Raw genomic sequence first — 19,495 nt, 5'->3', positions numbered from 1 at the left:
CCTTCACTGTATGCTTTATTGTTGAATGATCATACTATAGAAAAATCTTACAGTTCTTCGAGAATTTTTTAGTTGCTAATTTTCTACTTTGTACTTGTTTTGAACTGCAACTAATCTACTGCAGTGCCTCTTATTGGACACTCGAGACATGTCACTGGATTCAGGTCATTTTGCAGCAGCAACAGAATTTCATTTTCAGTAACAAAGGAATACTTTTTGTCCTGTACAAAATCCGTGTGATTATTATAGGAATCATTAATCATAACAAAGAAGTTGTACAAATACTGTTGAGTTGCTTTATTTGTAAGTCCAACATGACATAATTCCCAGAGTAAGTACTTAAGCCCCGAGACAGGTTAAGATTGCAGCAAAATTTCACACGTTGAAACCAAAATATACATGCAGAAAATAGTTCCGCTCAGATGGGTTTTATTCTGACACACATAAGTTATTCAACAGACAAAATAATACATGCAATAACAGGCAGGTGAACTTGGAACTTTAGATTTGCTGACTGGGTAGTTAGGTACACAGAAGCAACACGGAAACCTAAGTGAGAGTTGAACTCTGTAGCAGTGAAATTGAACACAATTCATCAGTACACAAAACCACAATTTTGTTTCATGCTAGTGTTGCTAACTGTACTGTCTTAACCCTAGATAATGTGGGTAATAGTATGCCTTACAAAGACGTACTCTAAACATGGAAGATTGTTTAATAGATTAAGATGATAACTGCGATAAGATTCCTCTAGACTAAATTTCTAGGTGAAAGTATAATAATATAGGGGCATGGAAATCTGAAAGGGGGGGGGGGGCAAGGATGGCCACACCTCCCCCTTAGAAATCGAATGCCAACCTAAAAGTGATTTGTAATTCGACCTATTCCTGGAAAGGGGTAATACTAGAGCACATTTGCAACAAATTTGACCTTATGCACTGGGGGTCGGGAATCAATGTGTTTCAAGTTATTGCAGTTTGTAGATTTTCGTGACAAAAACTACTAATTGTGAAAAAAAAACTACTGCACCCTGGGCACTTAATTAACACGTTGCCAACAGCTGACAAATGAGTGACTACTGGGGAAAAAATTCATGTTCAAAATTCCCATACTCACAGAAAGAAACAGTCATTAGATCACACTATCATTTAAATCGAAGATGACGACTCAAAAAAATGGTAACACACTGAGCGTAAAAATTACGAAAAAAATTTCGTTTCATAAGCTCTCCAAAAAAGATACAAATGTTGTCAACTGTCACATCGGTTGGAGAAAAATCAATAAAAAGCACAGAGCAAGTAACGGATTTTCATTTCTTTTCATTTACGTGGGTATTCGTGAATCTGCAGGAATATTCGGGAACACAACCCAGGCTCACTCCCTCGCTCAATTCCGTAACAGTTACCTTCAACCATTGGGAGTTCGGACATTGCGTTGTAACTAAATGCTCACAACAGCTTCCATGTCAAATGGCTGCTTTCGAAAATGCAGAATACGTGGATATAGTGTATTGTTACGGGTTTTGTGATGGTGATGCCGCTGCATCACAAAGAGACTACCATAGGTGTTTCCCTAACTGCCATTTACCTGACGTGAATATGTTTGGAATGACATATCGGTGCATTCGAGAAACGGGATCGGTTCAACGACACCAAGGTGATGTTGGCAGACCCCGAGTTCATGATCCTGTGAAGAGGAGGAAATCTTGAGTCTTTTCAAGCAGACGGCATTACTTCAACAAGAGCTGTGGCAAGGCGACTTGGCTTGACTCAATGGAAAGTCTGGTTCACTGTGCATACAGCACGACTGTATCCATACCATTACATGCCAGTGCATGCTATTGAGGAGGGAGATCCTGTTAGAAGGATGGATTTTTGTCATTTTTACTAAATACTGACCCGGAAGTCCCCGTCATCTGACAAGAATTCTGTGAACGGACGAATCCAAATTCGACTGCGATGGTATTACAAATTTTCATAATGTGCATTTTTGGGCCCCTAAGGGTCATAACCCAAGAAAATTTAAAGAAAGAAAAAAAACTGCTTACCAGAGAAAATTCTCACTAAATGTGCGGATGGGAATCATCCACAATCATGTGATCGGGCCATTCTTTCTACCAAAAAACCTAAACGGCATTACCTACGAAAACTTCCTAAAGGAAGAATTGACGACACTGCTGGAGGATGTGCCACAAGAAGGGGTATGATTTACCAACATGATGGCTGCCCAGACCACTATTTCCGGGGTGTGTGACAGTGGCTGGACGACAATTATCCCATGCGATGGATTGGTCAAGGCAGCCTGGCCCCCTGAGAGAATTGTGGCAGCCGTCCAATACATAAGAGACAGAGTGACATAAGTGACAGTCAATGCGAGTGACTGTGTCTGAAGTACACCGTAGGCTGCACGCTTGCATACGTAACGGGGGAAGGCAATTTGAACAGGATTTGCAGTTTTAGTAACAGTTAATTCTGACACCCTGCAATCATGAGAATGGTAAATAACATTATTACTTCACTCATTTTCATTCATTTATTTCTCAAAACTGACAATTTTTTTTTCACTTTACAAAGAGGTCTACAATGCACCTTCGCTTTTTATTCAGATTTTTCCCCCCAATCCGTATGACAGTTGACAACGTTTGTATCTTTTTGGAGAGCTTACAACAGTTGAGAACATTTGTATCTTTTTGGAGAGCTTATGAAACGAGGAAGTTTTTTTCCGTAATTTTTACGCTCAGTGTGTTACCATTTTCTTGAGTCCACCTCTTCGATTTAAACAATAGTTTCCAAATTTGTTCATGACGTGTGATATAATGACTTTCTTTCTGTGGGTATGGGAATTTTGGGCATGAATTTTTTTCCCAGTAGTCACTCATTCGTCAGCTGTTGGCAACGTGTCAGTTAAGTGCCCATGGTGGAGTAGTTTTTTCATAATTGTAGATTTTGGTCGCAAGTCGGAATATGTCACGAAATCTACAAACTGCAATAACTCGAAACCCATTGATTTCTGGCCCCCGGTGCAAAGGATCAAATTTGTTGCAAATGTGCTCTAGTATTACCCCTTTTCAGGAATAGGTCGAATTACAAATCACCCTGTATATTTCACATGTATAATTTGATTTCAGTCATAGTAATTTACATTAATGTGATAATTTCAAATTAAAGTGGTGTTTTTTGAGGGGGCAACACTAATATCAGGGTAATATGCCCCATGGAAAAATACCTTGCTTGTCTCTCCGTGGAAAAAATCTGTGGACGTCCATGATTAGGGGGGCAATTGTGGCAGAGACTATTCCACGCAGGTAAAACAATGATAATGAAAAATCAGGCGAGGCCAGGCTGGCTCGGTATGCCAAAGACCCAGGTTCGAGTCCTGGTCTAGCCTGTATTTTTCACTGAAAATTTCTACGTAGTACATCTTCTGTGTGTGCCTAATCCTCAATAATTAACTTCTCTATGCTGAGAGGAACCAGGCAACGTCGAAGTCTACTGTGTTTCAAAGGAACAGATCCCGTTGCGGTAGCACTGGCAGAGACAATTCCACGCAGGTAAAACAGCGATAGCAAAAAATCAGGCGAGGCCAGGCTGGCTCGATATCTCTGTGCTTAGAGCAATTGCACAGTATGCCAGAGACCCAGGTTTGAATCCTGGTCGAGCCTGCATTTTTCGCTGAAAATTTCCATTCTACTTCTTTGAATATCCTAAAGAAACTCTGGTATTAATTGAAATGAAATACTTACTCTAATTAATTTTCAATTTCAATAATTTACAGAATGTGATAAAAAATTACTTACATCGCTCTCTGGCACTTGGACTATATTTGAAACAGCATGCTGCATTGCTTCATCAAACATTTCGGATGTGATTATGTTCCCGCTTCTACTTCTTATGGCTCCATTCCCACTGGCTCCAGGGGTATCCGAAGACCCTGATGCTCCTGTAAGAAATAGTCTCTCAATTATTGATTGATTTAAAAGTGTTCTGTGCATCGGCACGTTTGGCCATTTGCACCCTTCAATATATACGAGGAAGATCCCCTTATCTAAAACCCTTAGCTCCAAATTAAAAAGGGGGTGTAAAAAGCTCCTTGAGAAAGTTTTAAAAATGCAAGTTGTAAATGGAAAAGAAAGACAAATACAACACATTAAAAAAAGGTAGGGATGGTTTAAAAACTACCTCAGAAACAGTGAAGAGGCTTGCTTTTCTCAGAAATCTAAAAACATTTGCTAAAACACTGTCATCGTCACCCAGCAGAGATGACAAATCAGGGGAAGTTAAAATACTGTCTGAGGTGAGTAAAATCTGCACATTCGAGAAGAATGTGACGATGCATGAGACGGCTGTGTCCTATTCGGAGCCGTGTTAAGATGAATTCTTCTCGGCAGGAGGGACGAGACGAGGAATGTTAAGCACCATTGCTGGGCTTGATAGCTCGAAGCTTGTTCCCACTTATCTCATCCAACTTTGCCTGCCAGGTTTCAAGAACAGAACCACGAAAAACTAGCTGGCAGAAGGTGGATGAGAACGTTGTCATCTGTATGAGCAGCATCGGCTGCTTCGTTCCCCTGTATGCCCAAGTGACTAGAGATCCAACAGAAGCAGATGTCAGAAATGGCAGATAAGGATACAAGCCCTCTGAAGAACAGCTGCACAACTGGATGCTGGGAATTCGGCAATTCCAGAGTCTGTAGCGCACTGGTCAAATCACTGCAGACAAGGACTTTCTTCAGGCCATTGACATCAGCAAAGTCCAGAGCTTTGAGTATGGCATGGCATACAACTCTGCCATATAGATGGAATAGGCAGGATGTAGCGAGTAACTGGAACTTTGATAGTCTAGGCCTAAGGCGCAACCGAATGATTCAACTGTCTTGGACTCATCCGTATAAAACACGTTAAAAGTGGGGTGTTTCGCACAAAGCTCTAAGAACCACTGCTGGTATACAACCATCGGTGTTACTGCCTTCGGGAGGGCAGAGAGAGAGACGAGTCAATGAAAGGTGCAGGAAACTCCCAAATTGGGAGAGGTGGGATCCCATCTGCAATTACACCAAATGGTCTAGTGACACAAGGGTGTAGCCGGTACCTAGCCAGGCTACTCTTGTCTGAGATGGTATGATATGAATGATGAGAGGGCATTGAGCAAAGATGGAGGAAGTAGTTCATTATAAGCTGCTGTCTTGATAGACAGCGACGGCTCAGAAGCAAACTGGCACAACAGGACTGGTATGGAAAGCACCGGAACATAAACGAATACCGGTGTCGAGAGTTCGAAGCTGAGTAGGTCGGGTGGACGAATAAACAACACATCTAAAATCGAGTTTCGCTCTGATAAGTGAACTGTACAGGCAGAGCAGTATCGTCCTATCAGCACCCCAAGAGGTATGGGCTAAAACGTGCAAAAGGTTGAGAACCCTTAGACAGGAGAACTTTAACTGGCGAATCTGAGGTTGCCATGTTAATTTCTTATCATAAATGAGGCCGAGAAACTGGGCCTCATTTACAAAGCACAGGGGTGAATTCCCCATATACAGGTCAGGGTCAAGTTGGCATGTATGTTGACGACAAAAGTGGATGCACATGGATTTCTCGGATGAGAAGGTGAAACCAGTTTGGGATGACCAGTCAACTAAACTGTATATAGTCAGTTGGAGCTGACCGGAGAGTCTATTACCGGCAAAAGATAGCAAGGTCGTCCACATAGAGAAGACCATGTCCAGGGGCAAGAATGTTTGCCATAACACTGTTCACAGCTATGGCAAACAAAATAACATTGATGATGCTGCCCTGAGGGATACCATTCTCCAGTAGATAAAAGGTCAGAAAAGGAGTTCCCAACATGTACGCAGAAATATCGATTGGACAAGAAAGTTTGAAGAAAATTCGCCGCGGACACCCCACAAGTAGAGCTGCTTACGGATACCAAATCACCATGTTGTGTCATAGGCCTTTTGGAGATCAAAGAAGACAGCTACTAAATGTTCTTTGTTGAGGAAAGCATCTTGAATATGCATTTCCAGCAGAACCAAGTGATCCAGCATGGAACAGTTGGAATGAAACCCACATTGAAATTGTTATTCAAGGAGTTCTCCTCCAAGAACCAGGTGAGACACTTGTTGAACATACACTCGATCAACTTGCACACACAGCTAGTTAAGGCGATGGGCCTGTAACTAGAGGCTGCAGTGCGTTCTTTACTTGGCTTCAGGATGGAAACAATAATAGCCTCTTTCCAGGAGGAGGGGAAAGAGTCCTCCAACCAAAGCCTGTTGAACACCCTGAGAAGGAAAATCTTAGCCCTACTGAGCAGATGACGTAGCATCTCATAGTGGATGCTATACACTCCAGGAGGTGTATTCTTCAAATCCCGAAGCACATTATCGAACTCCCATTCAGAGAATGGAGAGTTGTATGGCTCGATGTTATAACTTCGAAAAACTAGATGACGTCGTTCCTGACGGTCCTTCTTACGATGGTAATGTGGCTAGTAATTGTCTGAACTGGAAGCATCAGACAACTCCATGGCCAGGATATTAGCTATGTCTCTAGAATCTGTATACAACGTCCCATCATGCTTATCTTGGGAAGCTTATCTTTGCAGTAAAGAGTGTACGAGGGTGGTTCAGCATGCTCCGCCCCTGACCCATTTCCAGTGATAATAGAGACCTGTAATTTTATATGTAACATTGTTCATTCTTTAGACTAATATCCACAAAGTTTCAAGAATTTACAACAATTTCTCTTTTCGTTACACGTTGGTGATCAGTAAGAAGTGTAGCCACATGTGAATCAATGGAAAAATCTGAGGTCCGAGCAGTGATAAAATATTTACTCAAGAAAAATCTAACACCGAAAGACATCCATGCAGATATGGTGGGAACTCTTGGAGACTCTAGCCTTTCATATGATCTAGTGAAGAGATGGTGCCGTGAATTTAAATGTGGTCGGCAGACCAGTGAAGATGAGCATGGTGGTGGCTCATCTGCAATGGTGACCACAGCAGAAATGATTACAAAAGTGCATGACATGATTTTGGCAGACCTGCAAGTGACTGTCCACCATATAGCAGACACATGTGGCATCTCAACTGGCAGTGTGCATTCAATTATTCATCATCATTTGTTAATGAAAAAAATCTCTGCACATTGGGGCCCGAGAATGCTGACAGTCAACCAAAAGAGAACACGTCGTGTCACAAGTCAGAACCTGTTGCGGACAATAAAGGCTGACTGAAACGTGGGTTCACCACTTCGATCCCGAAAGTAAACGCCAAAGCATGCAATGGAAACACCCCCATTCTCCACCCCCAAAGAAATTCAAGGTTCAACTATCAAAGGGCAAAGTGATGGCATCTGTGTTCTGGGATGCAGAAGGAATCCTTTTGATAGATTATCTCCAACAGGGAAAGACAATCACAGGTGTTTATTCTGCAACCCTAATTGAAGAATTACGTACTGCCATCAAGGAGAAACGCCATGGAATGTTCGCCCGTGGTTTGTTGTTCCATTGTGACAATGCTCCCGCCCACACCTCCCAAGTTGCGGTGGCTGCAATTCATGCAGCAGGGTTCGAAATTGTCCCTCATCCCCGTTATTCTTCAGATCTGGCCCCCAGTGACTTCCACATGTTCCCGAACATGAAGAAACACCTTCGTGGAAAACATTTTGAAAGTGATTCCGAGGTTATGGATGTTGTGAATGCTTGGTTGCAGGACCAACCAAAATATTTTTTTTTCTGCTGGGATTGAAGCACTGGAAGGCCGATTGGAAAAGTGTGTTAATGTTGCAGGGGACTATGTTGAAAAGTGACAGTGATTTGGTTTTCCCACGAGGGTTCCTTCTATGTCAGGGGCGGAGCATGCTGAACCACCCTCGTATCTGTTTAGCACTGCAGGTTGGTTTGGGCGAAAATGCCTTTCTTGGAGACATATGAGGGCAGGGTCAAATTCAGAGATAAAAAGTTGCAGTTCTTCAATGTGGGTGCAGAAACCGTTAAGGTTCCATTGGAGACAAGAAGCCATAGCTGTAAGTACTATAATCACCTTCTAAGGCATACTCTATTTGATATTCCTGTCACCTTTGTAAATTCCTCATCCGCGGCATCATTCTCTTACGAGGGCCACTATTTATATTTTGAGCCTTGGCAACACTGATTGAAGTTAGGGACGATTTGACGTTTGCACGGAATTGTCTGGCATTATTGACCATAACGTACTTCAAATGTTTTGTCAATAGTTTCATTTGTGTTGTTTATGTTGCCTTGGAGATTGCGCGACAACAATAAAATGGAATTAACTCGTGAACATTTTCGTGCGATGAATTTTTACGATTTTCGACGTGGATTATCAAGACAAGAGTGCATCGATCAACTTACTTCCACATTTGGTGATGAAGCCCCATCCTTTGCCACTGTGAAACTCTGGTATAACGAATTTAATCGTGGCCGCCATTCGCTCACCGACGAGATTCGCGAAGGTCGTCCAAAATCAGTTGTTGATTGATGCTGATTCTGTGCAAAACCTAATACTGCAAGATCGTCATGTGACATACTGTGAGATTGAGGCAACCATAGGCATTAGTTCCACCAGCATATATAAAATATTACATGATCATTTAGCTGTGAGAAAGGTATGTTCTCGTTGGATCCCACACAATTTGACAAAAACTCAAAAAGATGCTCGCGTCAATTGGTGCAAACAAATGCTCAATAAATACAATCGTGGTGCTTCAAAAGACGTATATAAGATTGTAACAGGTGACGAATCATGGATATATGCATATGAGCCGAAACGTAAACAGCAGTCGACTGTATGGGTGTTTCAAGATGAACCCAATCCAACAAAAGTTGTTCGTGCTCGAAGCACATCGAAACAAATGGTCGCCTGTTTTTTCGGGAAAACTGGTCATGTGGCAACTGTGCCTTTAGTGGAACGTAGAACGGTCAACTCTGAATGGTACACAACAATTTGTTTGCCAGAGGTCTTCGGTCAAATACGGAAAACAAACAAACGCCGTTGGATCATTCTTCATCAAGACAATGCCAGCTGTCACACATCTCGTCTAACAACCGACTTTATGAACAGTCAAAAAATCGAGTTGATGGGTCATCCGCCGTACAGTCCTGATTTGGCACCCAATGACTTCTTGTTCCCGAATGTCAAGAATAAATTGCGTGGACAACGATTTTCGTCGGCGGAATACGCTGTTGATGTGTTCAAAAACCATATTATGGAAGTGTCTCAAGAAGATTGGAAAAACTGCTTTGACAAATGGTTCGAACGAATGCAAAAGTGTATTGACCATAAAGGAGAATACTTCGAAAAACAACAAAGCAGTTTTCAATGCCAAATTCCTGTTTTTTCATTGTTAGGCTCAAAATATAAATAGTGACCCTCGTATCATGTCCTTGGGCAGGACACAGAGGGTGAAGGAGATGGAAAAGGGGAAGTGGTGGCGGGTGCTTTCAGCAGCACTTTAAGGTTCAGGGTGGTGGACGTCACCCTGACTGGAGAGTTAGTGGACTTAAGAAAATATTCCTTTTTATACAGTTGTATATACTTTTTCTCTGTTGAGCAAGTAGGGGTTACTGGCTTCCTCGAAGTGGGATGAGGTACACTCTGGCATACCGAAAACTTTGTGCATGGTGGGTGCTTCAGAAGCTCACTCCTGACATGAAGCAGGAAAGACTCTACATTAGCGGACAGTTGCTTCAGGGAAGATGAGTTCCAAAGATTAAAGATTGCTTGAGAATAGTTCACTATGATTCTGATGATGCAGTGTGGACAGATGTGAGGCTGTGGCTTCGTCATAAATATCAACAATTCTACAGTAACAGCATTAATAAACTGGTCTGTTGTTAGCAGACGTGTACTGATTGCCAGAGCAATTATGTGGAAAAGTAATTGTGTAGATATGGACAATAATGTTCTAGAAAGTTATCTGCATTTCCTTTATTCAAATCAATTCGAGAGTTTTCCAATAAATTAGGAGGCATTACTTTTCAACAAAATATATATATATTTTTTTTTTGGTAGTGTAATATTGTGTGAACTTACAGTTGCTGTAGATAGTTCTGAGGGGCTGAGTTTAAATTTAATTTTCACCTTCAGTTTTACAATCTGCATTTCTTTCTTTGAAGTCCACAAACAGTTCATTCAGATTGCAAAGAATGAGCTGCTTTTTCTTATGAAGTTTCATATTATATATTTTTACAGATAAACTGTTTTTCTTGCCTGGACAGAGTCTACTATAATCATCAGCTTCATAAAACACAAACTTTAGTCTCTGGTTCAATGTCATCACCATGTCTCTTTCCTAGTTCTGGTGGAATGCCCTGATCTTTCACTAGTTCTCTCGTCAAGCTTACCAGATGCCTGGGTACATTGAACTCTGAAGTTGTTCTCTTTCGAGAAATACTTTTCAGCACACTCTCGTATATAAGATCCATTTCAGGATTGTAATGTTGTTCATTTACATTCCAAATTACAGTTTGCAGAATTTTAACACAAAATATGTTAATAAGACATACCTTATTTAATGGGAATTATTGAATTTTCCATGAGTTTTGCATGACCATATCTCTTAAACCAATTGAAACTCAAAATTTTAACTGAAGTTGCTTACCACAGAGTTCTGTATTTTGTACAAATTTCAGATTTTTAAACAACTGCCTACCAGAGATATTTAACCCTGAACTTGGAATTTTTTTTATCAAAGAGTACATGTTTATGACCCTGTAGAAAAAAAATATTAGTCTCAAGCTTCAAGTAATTTTGACATACACTATTGGTACACAGGTAATTGCAAAAAAAAAAAAAAAAAGAAAGTGAAAGCTGAAAGAAACTGTCTTCTTCCTAAAAAAAAATATCGGAAAATGACATTTTCAGTGATTTGGATACACAATTTTGGCCTAAAATTTATTATTGAGTTGGTGTTTTAAGTTCACTTTATGCACAGTAAGGCTAATTGGGACTGGACCAACAGTTTAAAATGGGATCCGAACCACTATGTGCCTCCACCGGGTATCGAACCTTAAATTTATTATGAAGGAATAATATTTAGAATATTATACACAAATATAATTGTAGCCTATATGCTTAACATCACATATTTTGTCTGTGTCCTAGGACTTACCAGAGCTGATATAAAAAAGTTACCACTGATCCTTACGAATGGAGAAAATGACGTGGGCCATGATAAAGAAATGTCCGCCATCTTGAAATCAGTGATATTAAAAATAAAATAACAGTGGTTCTGAACTGTCAACATATGAGGCTCACACCACACAAAATATATACTTTTTAAAAAATGGTCAAGCAACCAATATATATATATATTTTTTTTTTTCCTGTACCACTTGATATGGATTGAATTGATCCACGCTCGACAGCAGTACCAGAAGCAGCGGTTTTGTGGCACACGTATGGGATTTGTTTTTAGTTTTTCTTCAAGGTAATCACAGTAATATGAGGGCTGATGGAAAAGTTTCTGCAAACTACCACCAACAGTGGCACTATTATAAAAATAGGAACAATAGACCTTTTTTATGTCCAAATTGTCTTTGATTGTTTGTTTAAGCCTATTCGTTTATTTTTCACAGCAGTTTGAAGTAGTAGTTTCGTGTGAGAAATGGAAATTTCTCATGCAACACTTTCGTGTAATGATTTTTTATGATTTCAAATGTAGTTTAACACTGAAACAATGCATCGAGCGACTTCATTTGGCTGTTGGGGTTGAAGCCTCATCCAATAGGACTGTGTACAATTGGTTTTCCGAATTCCAGCGTGGTCGCACATTTCTCAGTGATGAATTTCGTGAAGGTCGTCCATCCACGCATGTTGTTGCCAGTAATGTTGATGCTGTGCGTGAAATGATTGAGAGATATCGGCATGTGACATACCGGATTCAGGCATCCTTGAACATTGACATGAAAGCAATACATACGATTTTGCATGGTCATCTGAACGTATGGAATCTTTCAAGCCGTTGGATCCCACACAACTTGACCGAATCTCAAAAACAGGCTCATGTAAATTGGTGTAAAGAAATTAGGGATGTGCCGAAGCCGATTACAGATGTATAAAAATCAGCAGAAATTGACATATTGGCATCGGCAAAAATCCGATATTTAAACCGGTACAGATAATACTAGAGTTTTACCTTCCAATAAGTTTTATATTTTAGTTTTGTAAGATTTATTGAAAATTAGGTTATGATTCTTCATCATTGTAGAGTTTTTGTAATAAAATTATTGCAAACTCTCATTGAGAGGATCAACCTACCTCAAAATCAGAAATAAAACAGTACATTGCTGAACCAACTATTTCTCGTGACCAGGATCCGCTGTTGTATTGGAAATTCAAAAATTAGTATCCAAACCTGAAGCAAGTGGCGAGAAAATACTTGGGATAACTGCTGCATCAGTATTCAATGAACGAGTGCAGTGTTGCTGAACTGATTTGCGATAAGAGAAGAAGTATGTTACTTCCAGAAGTGCTTCCAAAACCTGTGTCTATGAAGTTTAATCTGCCAGCATTAAATTTACAACATTAAGAAAAGGAATTTATTTTGCATTACAAAAAACTGTTTGTGTACTATTTTTTAATCTCATGAGAATCTATGTTCTTCTTAAAGGTTCACATACCACTTTTTGTAGATGCAAATGTACATTCGCATCTCTTGAGAATATATGTGTATATACATATGATATGCAATAGAAATATACATAGCAAATTTATTTTTGTCATGCTGAAAATAACATCCCATTTCTGTTGAATAATCTTATGTATCGGAATCAGTTAAATATCGGCATCGGTATCGGTTCCAAAAATTATCGGTGAGTACATCGGTATCGGTAAATTTTCAGCTTCTTCACATCCCTAAAAAAAATCTCAAAAAATTCAACCGAGACAAGTCAAATTTGGTGTACTACATCGTTACAGGGGACGAAACTTGGATCTATTCATACGAATCCGAAACTAAACAGCAATCCAGTTTTTGGGTGTTTCAAAGTGATGCGAAACCAACAAAAGTTGTTCATTCGAGGAGTGCTGCCAAGCAAATGGTTGCTTGTTTCTACGGTTATACCGTACATGTGTCAACAATAGCTTTAGAAGATCAAAGGACTGTAAATGCTGAGGGGTATACAACAATTTGTTTGCCAGAGGTCATCAATGAATTGCTTCAAACAAACCCAAATAGTCGCATTATTCTTCACCACGACAATGCCAGTTCCCACTCAGCACACCAAACTGTTGATTTTTTTGTCCAGTAAAAATGTCAAATTAATGACTCATTGTCGGTACTCACCTGATTTATCACCTAATGACTTCTTTTTGTTCCCACACATGAAAAATAAGATGTGTGGTGAGCGATTTGTGTCGCCTGAAGCAGCTGTTGACGCATTCCAAACAGCGGTTTCTGAGGTATTAGCTTCAGAGTGGAAAAAATGCTTTCGAAATTGGTTTGAGCGTATGCAAAAGTGTATCGATCTTAAGGGTGAATACTTTGAAAAATAATAAAGCCATTCCCAGAATTTCACATGTCATTTTTCATATTGATTGCAGAAACTTTTCCAGCAGCCCTTGTAGTTACAATAACGAGATTGTGTTTTATGTAGCTCGTGTAGTGTCTTATATTATTAAAAAGGTAAATTTTTACAATTTTAAGTCCATATTTAACTCCATATTTTGGTGAAAATAACTACATATGCATTTACATATTAAGCAAATTTTTGCTACATATAAATCCATTCCCTGCTAATAACAATAACAAATTCAATGGCATGTATCAGTCGTTATTCTTATAACAAAAGAAGAGAACATGCTTAAATTAGTGTAATAAGTGATATTTACACTTCACAACATATCTTATATAACCTGTATCATAGTACAAATTTTATCAGTTTCCAACATTTTCACATCCTAACTGCTGTCAGAAAAAAAAAGTTAGAATGAAAAGAAATAACTTTCCCAGGAGCTTCTGGCAGCTGTGTAAGTTAAAATAAAATACTACTGTTTCCAGCTTACCTGTAGCAGAAGCAAGAGCAGCTGCCAACTGAGCTGCTGTGATGATTGAGAAGTTCTGGCCAGAGGGACCATCCCCGCTGAGCCCTGCTGCTCTCGACTGTGAATCAGAAGACTGGAAAGAAGAAAATGTCATATTTATGGAACAGTTTGCAAGACTTCAGAAAAATAGCAATATTTGAAGTTATTATCTGATGAAAGATTAGCAACATGGACACGGTTTGTGTGTGCTCTCAACCCTTCATTTTCTAGTAAAGAATGCACATATGCAGGCCCGTAGCCAGGAATTCTTTGTACTGGGGGGGATTTTTAATATACTGTGTCTCATTGGTAGAATGAGCATGGAATACAGGGGCACATGCCACCACTGAACAGAAGCCTACAAAACCCAAACCTCAGTTTTTTTCTTTTGCAGCTGATGCTGATTTCTGCCAATCACAGAATGGATTAAGATGAATGAACAAAATAAGGAGAATTCTCTCCACAACAGAAGAGGTGATAGAATTTTTGCCAAAAAAATTACATTGTGCCCGAGTTATTTTAACAGACATCTGTTACGGAGAGTGTAATATAAACATAGAAAAATTAGTAGAATATAATTTTTGAGAGATTGTCAATAGAATTTATTATACTGCAACTTTTTGCTACTTGTAATTTTCTTTAACGTATATACTAGGGCTGAGCCGATACCGATACCAGCAGTATCGGCATCGGTGAGCATCGGTTGATTTTCTTTTACCGATACCATCAGATACCAAAGATTTTCAGTGGCTAGAAAAGTGGACAAAGGCAACAGCTCGTCCTCAACATTTGTTGTTCTTAAAAGTTCACTCACCCTTTCTTGGGAGACCAGGACAACAAGTTCCATAGATTTTTTTAGACATACTGGATAAAAACCCACCCTCCTGGGAAGCAGATGGCAAGATCAAAGACATGAGTAGCGAAAGCTGAACCAAAACGTGACCATGAAGGAATGTAAATGATTAGTTAATGCTGTGGGAAATAAACCATTCATTGCCAATTCTTGTTTGAAGCTCGTAGTCATAAGATAGGTGGATGTTTTTAAACCAGCCGACGTGCTAATGCCGGGTCAGGTAGTTGCGGAGTTCTTGGAAAAGAGGGATGAAGGTCACTGTGAAATTAGCTTTGTTTTATCTGCATTCAAGACGGAAGTGGATTCAGCAATTTCTTCTTGTAATCTTCCCTTCTGTGTCAGTCTTTTGTGTGACTGCCGGTATCGGCCAATGAGGGTTATTTATTTCTGCCGAGATTAGATTGAGAACATACGGCTTTCAAGTCCATTTTATATACAGATAGGCTAATCAGGACTTCACCTACAGTTTAAAGTGGGATCCGAACCACTATGTGCCTCCACTGAGTATCGAACCCAGGATCTCTTGATTACAAGGCGATGGCGTTACTACTACATCATAGGGGAGGCTCTTCTAAAGATTTATGTACACCACTACATACAATAATGTACATAAAATATTTATCCTGAACTTTACTTTTCATCAAATGGACGTACCATCATTCTTTTTGTTATTCAATAAATATTAAATTTTTTACTTCTTTGACATTAATTTCCTTGCCATGACAGTTGCTTGTACACAAATTTTAGCGGTCTTAAGGCGAGGAGGGACAATTACGCACTAGTTGTGAATTTATTTCAATATCGTCAGATTGGGCACTGCTATTTAAAAAAGGGTTTAGTATGCAAGAGAGTATGAATTTCTCTCCATGTTGCAAGTGGAAACTGTTTTTCAAGTTGATTAGTAAGTTAGACACGATGTTTGAAAAATATGATTAATAAGTATTTACAGAATTCCATGTATTCCTTATTGGAAATCAACTTCAAGTTACGGCTAATCAAATGGGAGTTTCGACTTTTCCTACTACTATGACATAGTTCAACGTGTCCTTTTCCGTCCATGTACTTTTCTACGTCATTGGATGTTTGATATTCCCGAGAGAACGAATAAAATAATGGTCCCATAAACCTAATGCATTTCTCCTTGTTTCATATGGCCATCCTGGCAGTGTTACTAAATCTGATGTGCATAAAAGAGGTATTACCATTTCACCATTAATAGAGCTAAAGATGACTTTCAAGGAGCTAGATTAACGAAGGCTGCATAAAGTGCCTCCTAGGGTAATTTTAGGTGTCAGAAGGGTGAGGGCGCTGCTATTACCGTTAGCTGTAAAGTGATGGCAATTTATTCTTAATTTTCACCACCTAGATCTGGTGGCAACACCCATCTCAATAATCCAATGATGTTCATATAAAATCGAAAATAAAGGATTCCCGGATAATAATAATGTCATCCTCACCTTAGCCACAGTGCTATACATAAAAATAGCTGGGGAGGAAAGAGGAAGTGGGGTGGGTGATGCAGCCTATATATGAATATCACGTCATGTGCAAAATGTACACTCATTGCAAAGATTGGTCTTTATTGGCTGGAGCCAGTGGTGGCATCATACTGGGACAGAGGCCAAACGAGTGCATGAAAGAGCCAGATCTGGCTCCAAAAGAGCGAAGTTGGCAACAGTGATCGGCAGCTGACCCAGCGAGAAAGACCTTGGGGAAATTGTCCCTCTCCCCCTTAACTACATGTAAGCTAGATGATTAATATTTGCTGTTTCATCTCTGATTTTATAGCGTCTTTTTACTATTTATGTAATAACAATATTTTTTAGTGAAGAAACAACGAACAAAATAGGTATTAACGTTGTCTTTGCTTTGCATCTTAGTCTGTGGTTACATACAACAATACTCCATATGCTTCGGAGAAAGTAAGTACTACGTGGACAAATCAAAAACTAAGTTACACCCAAGCCGTGTTCCTGTACTAAGAGAGATAAAATAATTATGCTTGGTTGCAACACTGTCTGTAATGTATTCTCCCCATACCCAAAGCAGCCATGCTGCAGTTGGTTTAGTATGCGAGTAGTCACCATGTGAGTATGTTGCGTCGTATTGAGGTGGCGTCCAACATTGAGGTGCACTCTGACATCCGATTTTTGTTGGCACGAAGGCATAATCGGAGTGAAATCCATCGCCAAATTGTCGAGGTATATGGTGAGAATACATTGTCACACCACCTGATCAGGAAATGGTGCCAGATGTTCGAAAAGAAAAGAACAAACGTGAACGACGAACAGTGTGTTGGACAGCCTGCAACTGTGAACACTATCAACAAAATAGAGCGTGAGAATGCAATCATCCTTGCCAACTGTCACGTGAAAATGAAAAGAGATTGGAAGTGAACTGAACATATCCTACAATAGTGTGTCTATGCTGATTCACGACCAGTTGGGTGTATCGTAAACTGTGCTTTCTCTGGGTGCCGCGATTGCTAACCGATGAGCACAAAAGTCAATGCAATTGAAATTGGACGGAATTTTTGCACACAAGAAAGAGAAAAATTGGTCACACAATTTGAGAAGTGTTTGGAATACCTTAGTGATTATGTCGAAAGAAGTTAAATGTTCATACATATTTGTCCATAATTATTTTCTTTCTAATGTGTTTTGTTTGTTTTATACACGGGGGTGTAACTTACTTTTTGATTTGCCCTAGTAATTAATTAATTTACGTATTATTACAAATCGACTTATAATTATATTAACGTATTAAATAGAAACACTTTTATTATCATATTTCTGAGACACTTGGTTCGGACTGGCTCCCCATATATATTTCTAGATACATGCCTAGTGATGTGACGAATTAGTATGATTTGGTAACTTGCTTTTGTTATTGTATACTGGAATTATACCAAGTATTGGTATTGGTAGGAATCGGTCATGGTATTGGTATCGGCAAATGGTGGTATTGGCTCAGCTCACACAGGTCACCACCCTACACCAACAACTTTCACAGTGTAGAGGACATCACGGCAAACTACTATTCTTAGTAAAGATTTGCTCACTGAATTCTTGTTTCGATGCTACAAGCCATCGAAAAATGGTATCTCTATTCTTAATGTATGCGGTCCGTGCGTGCTTATCACTGGCATTTATTTTTACTGGCAGTTAAAATTCTAGAAGTAATAGTATGTTGTGGAAACAATATTATGCCAGCAGAGTGTTTAAAAAAACATCCTTAAAATTGCTTATGTTTTCTTTTTGGCACCATACATATGTTTTTTATGAAAGGCTTTTTCTAGTAAAAGGCCCTGTAAAATATTTGAACAGTTTGATTAAAGCAAATAAAAAATTATATGTACATATACGTGTTTTTGTTTCCGATACTGTATATATGAACCTACTATCGAAATGTTTGTTGAGTGTGTTGACGAAACTATAATAATTTCAGTAACTTTTCTTCCAGTGAAAATAAAACATTCTGAATGTACTCTATTTTACAATTGTGACTTAAAATATTAACTTAAATATTTTCATAGTCTTTGTAGCTGAATTTTGGCATTTTTTTTAATGATAGTTTGAAAAATATGAGCTGCCATGTTTATTTAGAGTTTAATGATAATGATGCTATTTATGGTTTAACATGGTTAGTATTTTGTATATTTTCAAAAATATTAAAATTAAAAAAATATTGAAACATGCAAGCTATGTTGCTTATGTATTTGATGCATTTGCATAAGAGAAGATTTGTAATTGATATTTACACTCCACAATATGCCTAATCCATATCATACTACAAATTTAATCAGTTTCCAACAGAAATAATAAATGAGAGTGGCACATGAGATTCTGTAGTCATGTGGTTACATACATATAGGAAAGAAAGTGCCCATTTTTGAGAGTTGATAGCAACGGAATGAGCAAAGGTTATAATTTGATTTTAAGTGCATTTTATGACATGCTAATTAGTTTAAAGTGGAATCAAATCCGGGACTACTAGCTGATTACAAAGCCTCCGAGGAGGTCCAAAATAAGCAAATCATCAGAGAAAAGTTGCTTATCTTCATGTTCTGTACACCCTACGATTGATTGATGTGGACATTGTGTATACATGTCCCCTCTCCCTTTGCATGCATGTGCATGCTTATAGCTATGTTCACAGCACATTATTTGCCCTCTCCCACCAAAAAATCTGGATCCCTCTATGTAGTGTTGCTGATAGTTGCAGTAGTGTTGCCAATGAAGTTCACATTTATCTTGAATTATATGCACTCTTAAATACAATAATACTGAGTCATAGATCTTAGCAAATTATTTCATTACAATATATATAGTAAGGGATCTCACATGCAGTAACTCCTTGTGCAGGAAAATTTGTGTGCGCATGGATGGGCTACCATGCAAGGACTTATTTCATATTACCAACAGACTTAACAAATGAACTCACAAAAAAAGCTACAGTACTCGCTAATTCTCGAAATAGAATTCATATCATGCTACTTCTTAGCGTAGAATACCTGAAACACTATCACATTTTTCACCATGTCTGTTAACTGACCCAACAACCTGTCCTACATCTACCACTCCCTCACTGTACACC

At 39.0% G+C, this 19,495-nt stretch overlaps 1 protein-coding gene across 1 annotated transcript in view; it reads right to left on the bottom strand.

Annotated features, from left to right (window-relative positions):
• Nucleotides 1-19,495, bottom strand: part of LOC145985031 (ubiquitin-like protein 7) — a 75,296-nt gene that overhangs the window by 1,257 nt on the left and 54,544 nt on the right. The window contains exons 6-7 of the mRNA XM_083118540.1: nt 14,029-14,140; nt 3,797-3,939 (exon numbers count right to left, since the gene is read on the bottom strand). Coding sequence (XP_082974666.1) covers nt 3,797-3,939; nt 14,029-14,140 — 255 coding nt within the window. The remainder of the gene's footprint in view (nt 1-3,796; nt 3,940-14,028; nt 14,141-19,495) is intronic.

The sequence above is a fragment of the Lepisma saccharinum genome, chromosome 3 (genome assembly GCF_977018435.1).
Source record: "Lepisma saccharinum chromosome 3, izLepSacc3.1, whole genome shotgun sequence".
Taxonomy (NCBI): Eukaryota; Metazoa; Arthropoda; class Insecta; order Zygentoma; family Lepismatidae; genus Lepisma; species Lepisma saccharinum.
The sequence above is the reverse complement of the archived record's forward strand: the minus strand, read 5'-3'. Positions and strand labels throughout refer to the sequence as shown.